General features: G+C 30.8%; 1 protein-coding gene across 1 annotated transcript; it reads left to right on the top strand.

Annotated features, from left to right (window-relative positions):
• The first annotated feature begins 757 nt into the window (after positions 1–757).
• On the top strand, positions 758–3067 carry LOC145028815 (uncharacterized). The gene is made up of 6 exons (XM_078977545.1): positions 758–1203; positions 1639–1816; positions 1887–1984; positions 2486–2582; positions 2682–2767; positions 2857–3067. The coding sequence occupies exons 1-6, from the start codon at positions 931–933 to the stop codon at positions 2908–2910; spliced, it is 786 nt and encodes a 261-aa protein (XP_078833671.1). The 5' UTR covers positions 758–930; the 3' UTR covers positions 2911–3067.
• Positions 3068–6000: the final 2933 nt, after the last annotated feature.

Here is a 6000-nt window from a genome sequence, read left to right as displayed (position 1 = left end):
AATTATAGGAGAAGAAGTCATTCGTTCATGAAGAAACCCTAAATCGATTTTTAAAGGAGGAATATATCATTTATTGTTTTGTCAATAATTATTATGTCATATCATAATAGTTAAGTCAAGTCATCATTTAACCTGTAAGAGCCAATCATCGGTGGGTAATATTTGAACAAAACATATAGTTTGTTGGTGTTTTTTGTATAAAAAGTTCACTTGGATGGTGTTTTTTTAACATACCAAACTTGGATGGTGTTTTCTAAACGATTTTGAAACATAGTTACCTCTTTGAGTCATTTCCTCTTGTTTTTTTTTCTTTACTTATTTTTTTACCGGTAATTGTCGGTTTCCACAATGTCAAATTTGAACAAAAAATGTATTTTGTTGGTATTTTTTTGTACAAATGTTTTACTTGGATGGTGTTTTTTGGACACACAAAACTTGAATGGTATTTTTTGAACGATTTTGAAACATAGTTACCCATATAAGTCATTTCCCTGCCAACTAATTATATACCTAATGAATTTGGTTGTCTCTAATAAGAATTAAGTAAAAGCATAAGATTGTTGGGTTTTTTTAGACAAAATTTTAAATTCATTAAGTTTTTTAAAAAGACAAAACATTGTTTGAGATTTTTTAAACGATTTTAAAATTTCATTGTACAATTCATTTTCCTTTAAAATTTCGTTAGTTTCGGGAGTCATTTTCTTTGATATTTAATTTCACATTTTAACGAAAAGGCGATATGGTAGTTAAACTCAATACGACGACGCATCAGTAAGGATGGAACTTTGAGCACGATTTGACATGGCATCCGCTTCTGGCATGGATCATCTTTCCATTCTCTCGATTCTTCTCGAGAAACAAACAGGAGGTCCTAGAAATTCTCGGGTGGAAATTCTCCGGTGACCGGAATTCCGTAGAAAACAGAAGTCTATGTCGGCGACGAACACAAAACAATCTTCATCGATGGTATCTTCATCGCAAATCACCTACTCTAACGCTCCTTCATATTTTCCTTTGCCCTTTCACCTTCAACAACCGATCCCTATGACATTTCCCTCTGCAACCCCACTACCACCACCGCCTGTAGCGCCGCATGTTCAATTCCCTGCTCCTCCTCCTCCTCCTGTCAATGTGCCAGTTGTTCCTTCCGTTTATACTACCTCTTCTTCCGTCACAGGCGTGTACCTGCCTCAATACCAACAGGTAAACCATCATCGATCACTCTCTAATTCGCCTTAATGTCGATTCTGTTTTGTTATTTCCTTTCGGCGTTAAATTAAAAAGCCTTTCTCTCTAATTATATATCTATGAAGCTTGTTCATGAATATATCGTGTCTCAATGAAGGATTAGAACGTTGCTATAACCTCTCATAATCTCATCGTGAGTGTTCTTGATGTTAGATCTCAAATGCTCATTTCAAAAGGATATGTATACGTTTCCACATAGAAATTCTGCTCTTATTTTAGTGGTGATGCTAATTGAAACTAGCAAAATTTTACCTAATTCTCAATAGCAAAACATGGGGTGTGCAACTAATTGTTGAGAAAACCAAAGAGAATCCAATCTTATTTGTTTTTATTATATATTCTTCTTCTTGTGTGATTGTAATGAGTGAGGATGTGGTGTTTTCTTATCAGGCACAACAACTGTTTCAAAGAGATGCCCAGACAATTACCCCTGAAGCTTTGAAAAGTGTTAAAGCTGCACTTGCAAACAGTGAAATAGAACACAAAGCAGAAACAAAGAAGAAAGCCATACCTCGAAAAGCAGCAGGTCAAGCTTGGGAGGATCCTACTTTGGCTGAGTGGCCTGAAAGTATGACCACTTTACCCTTTTATCATTAATCAAAAACCATAATTCTTATGAAGCTTATGGTTTTTTGCAGATGATTTTCGTTTATTTTGTGGTGATCTTGGGAATGAGGTGAATGATGATGTTCTTTCAAAAGCATTTTCAAGGTTTCCTTCCTTTAACATGGCTAGGGTAAGTCTCTTTATTCAACTTTAAACTCTTTATAATGCTCAAAAATTGTTATTTGGTGTACATGTCTATGAGCCATTTGCATGTCCTCATCTTCAGATGTTTGTTTGAACTTTGAAGTCATGGAGCACTGCCATATCACCTTTTATGTAAGGTAGGGTTTTTCTTACATGGTTTGTCAACAGGTTATCACATTCCACTATTCTTCAGGTGTTGTATTTCATGGAGAGGGCATTCATGTCTTTTTACCATGTGGGTGTGACAAAAAATTGAATTTATGTTTATGTATGTTCTGAAAAGTAGCTTCATATCTTTATTTGGATTTTATGATCCAGTTTTTATGCTGATTGAATCATAAAGAATCATACTTTATTTGTTTTATATATATATATATATATACACACACACACAGACATGCATTATCCTAGGGGTATTTTTGATGATGAAATGAGGAGGAGGGCAATCTTGTCTTTTTGAACATAATTTTTTATGAAATGGTTTTAGGTTGTGAGAGATAAACGCACAGGAAAGACAAAGGGATATGGATTTGTGAGTTTTGCTAATCCCACTGATCTTGCAGCTGCTCTTAAAGAAATGAATGGTATGCTCTTTAATTTTTTTATTTTGCATACTTATTATTTTCTGTGTTTTGTACCACATTTTTTTTAGTATTTAATTATTAAAAGGGTTTTAATTTTAGGGAAGTATGTTGGAAATCGTCCAATAAAACTGCGTAAGAGCAAATGGAAAGAGAGAACAGATTTCGAGGCCTTAGAAAAGCAAAAGGTAAATTTTCATTCATTTAACAATTAAATAACATGTCTTAACAATTCAGCCATTTTCATTTTATTTTTATTTTTATTTTTTTTACACAGCAACGGGCACAAAAGAAATCGAAGCTCCCAAAGAAGAGTGTCCTTCATAAGTAAACACTGGGTTTACATCTTTTTGAAAACTTTGAAGGATTATTACAATCTAAAATCTTGTCATATCAGTGATGTAATAAAAACATGGCAAGATATTTATGGGTCCCACTAATTTTAGTTATTTATATATTTTTAATAGATCGGTATATTTGAGATTAAATTGATATTAATGCATATTGTATATTTATTGATGCTAGATTCTCTTGTTTTTGCAAGCATTTTTGTTTTTTTATTTTATATAAATTAGGGAAAAAAAAACTTTTTGTATCTAGTTATAACATTTCTAGCTTTCTATATTATACATGTTAAAACAATTATGAGAAAATAAAAAGTTGAAAAAGCAAAAAGAAATTAATAGCGTCTCCAAATATTTAAAGCCTTTCATTATGAATGAAAAATTAACTTTTTTCAAACTTTAAAGGCAAAATTGTGGATGTTTAGGATCTTGTTATGTTAGAACTTGTCATTTTTGGATTTCGGTTTATGGGATTGAATTAATCTTTCTAGAACTATTCTTGATGATGGGGGTGGTGAAGGGATAAAAGTTGTAGTTTTTGTTTTATTGGTATCAATTTGATTAGTCTTAGTCGTAAGCATGTCAAATACAGTATAATGTGTTATGTATGTAAGCTTATCAATAATACAACCTAGGAGAAGACATTGGTTGTCGTTGGATACGATATCTAAAGATGAATACAGTAAATCCCTTGAGATGATGTCCATCATGGCCCCACATCAAATCCATTCTAATGTTGCTCTAGCGGCATTGGGATCAAATCGTAAGTTACATTGTATCCTGCCTTCGGAAACCTACTTCATATATTTTTTATCAATTAACTAAAAGTAAAGAACAAAAGAAAAACAAAAATTAAGATGAATGTTCTTTGTAAGAATTTATGTCATTACTACTTGAACTCACGTGGAAGCAAATGGTTAGGAAAAGAAAAGCAATCTTCTTCTTTAGGAGAATTATCATCTTGGATTAACAAATTTCTTATAGAATATTGACTTTCCATGCTTGATTTGTTTGGCTTTTTCTAACTCTTTGTGTTTAGGATGTCTTACAACTAACACAAGAAGTTATTTTTATAGTAAATTCACTGACCATTTCATCTTCTCCATTTAATGTGTTCATCAGAGAATAGAAAGAAATTTTGTCATCCTAAGAAGAAAATTGCTTCATAAAAAATATGGGCTTCTAGATGGAGGCTGGAATTCAACAAATCAACGTGTGTAGTCATTCAACAAAGAGCATTATAGTCGATAAGCATTTCTTGAAAGTTGTTATTTTAAGGTTTCTTTTTCTTCTCAATCTTCTTTTATTCATTTACCATCTGATTTGTTATTCATGTTGTGTTTTATTAATTTGATAATTTAAATCATTAGAAAGTATTTTATTTGATAACCCTACCTTCTAAAACATCGGTAATATTACAACATAAAAAATATAAAAAAAAATAGAAACCGTTAAAAAAGAATTTATTTATGTTTTTGGTTAACCACATGTGTCTGGCTTTTTTCTCAATGGATGTCCACATAAAACTTCTTATATATTCTATATAAAAAAGGATAATGATTTAAAAGGGTAATATATTTTTTGATTTGTACACATTTGGTCGCTAAGTTTTTTCGTTCATATTTACCCCTTCAACTTGTTAAATTATACACATTCAGCCCTTATGACCGGCTACTCCAGGTTAGCCGGTAAAAATGACTTAATAGGTAATATATTTTTCACTTTGTACGCATTTAGTCCTTAATTTGTACAGATTTATTCCTAAATCTTTTTTTGTTTCAAAATAAGTCGTTTTTGTTTTTGGACTAATTCAGTACTTATGAATGATTTCTTTAGGTTTTTCTCACGATATCTTACGTGAGACAATCATTAATGAGGTATTTGGGGCTTTTAATGTTTATGTACATCACAATCTCCACTACTTGGTTGCTTAGGTCATGTGTTCTGATCATAACTTCTTCATACAATCTCGGGTTTTAATGATATTTATATTCATGTGTTCGTATTTTAGTCTACTACGACTTTAGTTTAGATTACTCTCGTTACAATGTAATATATTTTTACTTACGATCTTTATATGCATATGTTTCATGAATGCAAACATATGCATATAAAGATCATAAGTAAAAATATATTGCATTGTAACGAGAATAATCTTAACGAAAGTCGTAGTAGACTTAAAAACAAACACATGAATATAAATATCATTAGAATCTGATATCGTATGAAGAAGTAACGAAATTCAGAACACAAAACTTAAGCCAAATCACAAGACCTACACAACCAAGCAGTTGAGACCGCGATGGACATAAGCATCAATAGCCCAAAACACATCATCAGTGATTGTCCCACGTAAGATATCGTAAGAAAAACTAAAGAAATAATTCATAAGTACTGAATGAGTATAAAAACAAAAATAACTTTTTTTGAAACAAAAAAATTATTAAGAACTAAATATGTACAAAAATATTAAGGACTAAATGTGCACAAAAATATTAAGAACTAAATGTGTACAAAATGAGAAATATATTACCCTATTAAGTCATTTTTCTCGGTTAAACTAGAGTAACCGGTCATAAGGACCAAATGTATACAGTTTAACAAGTTGAAAGGGTAAATATGAATGAAAAAAAAAAAAAAAAAAAAAAAAACTAAAACTCAGTGACCAAATATGTATAAATCAAAAAACATATTACCATTTTAAGTCATTATCCTATATAAAAAATTCCAAAACCAAAGATGTCAATGGACACCCTTAATAACAGTGTAGCCTCGCCGCAGATATCTTTTTAAAAAATTTAATAATTTTTTTTGACCTAACATAAATGGTCTGAAACTTTTAATTATAATGTTGGTCTTTGATTTGTTTGATAATTTTGTATATTCATTATGTATTACTGAGTATGAATTTTCATAATTTTATATGATATTGTTTCAAATAATGAGTAATATACCTATATCAAAAAGCCAATGGGAAACAGTCTTATGATGGATTGTTTGGTCATTTTCATTGAGATGAATATGTTTTAAAAAATCTTGGCGATGATATTATAGCTTAGCTCGTTTTTTCAACAAGT

The sequence above is a fragment of the Lactuca saligna genome, chromosome 2 (genome assembly GCF_052625555.1).
Source record: "Lactuca saligna cultivar CGN05327 chromosome 2, ASM5262555v1, whole genome shotgun sequence".
In the NCBI taxonomy this organism is placed as follows: Eukaryota; Viridiplantae; Streptophyta; class Magnoliopsida; order Asterales; family Asteraceae; genus Lactuca; species Lactuca saligna.
Note: the sequence above shows the minus strand (reverse complement) of the source record. Positions and strands in the feature narration are given on the sequence as shown.

Bases quoted from the DNA above. Each gene is read 5' to 3' on its own strand.
- LOC145028815 (XM_078977545.1), top strand. From the start codon at position 931: ATGTCGGCGACGAACACAAAACAATCTTCATCGATGGTATCTTCATCG. The intron at 1,985-2,485 runs GTAAGTCTCTTT...AAATGGTTTTAG, and splicing joins CTTCCTTTAACATGGCTAGG to GTTGTGAGAGATAAACGCAC. The intron at 2,583-2,681 runs GTATGCTCTTTA...TTTTAATTTTAG, and splicing joins TGCTCTTAAAGAAATGAATG to GGAAGTATGTTGGAAATCGT.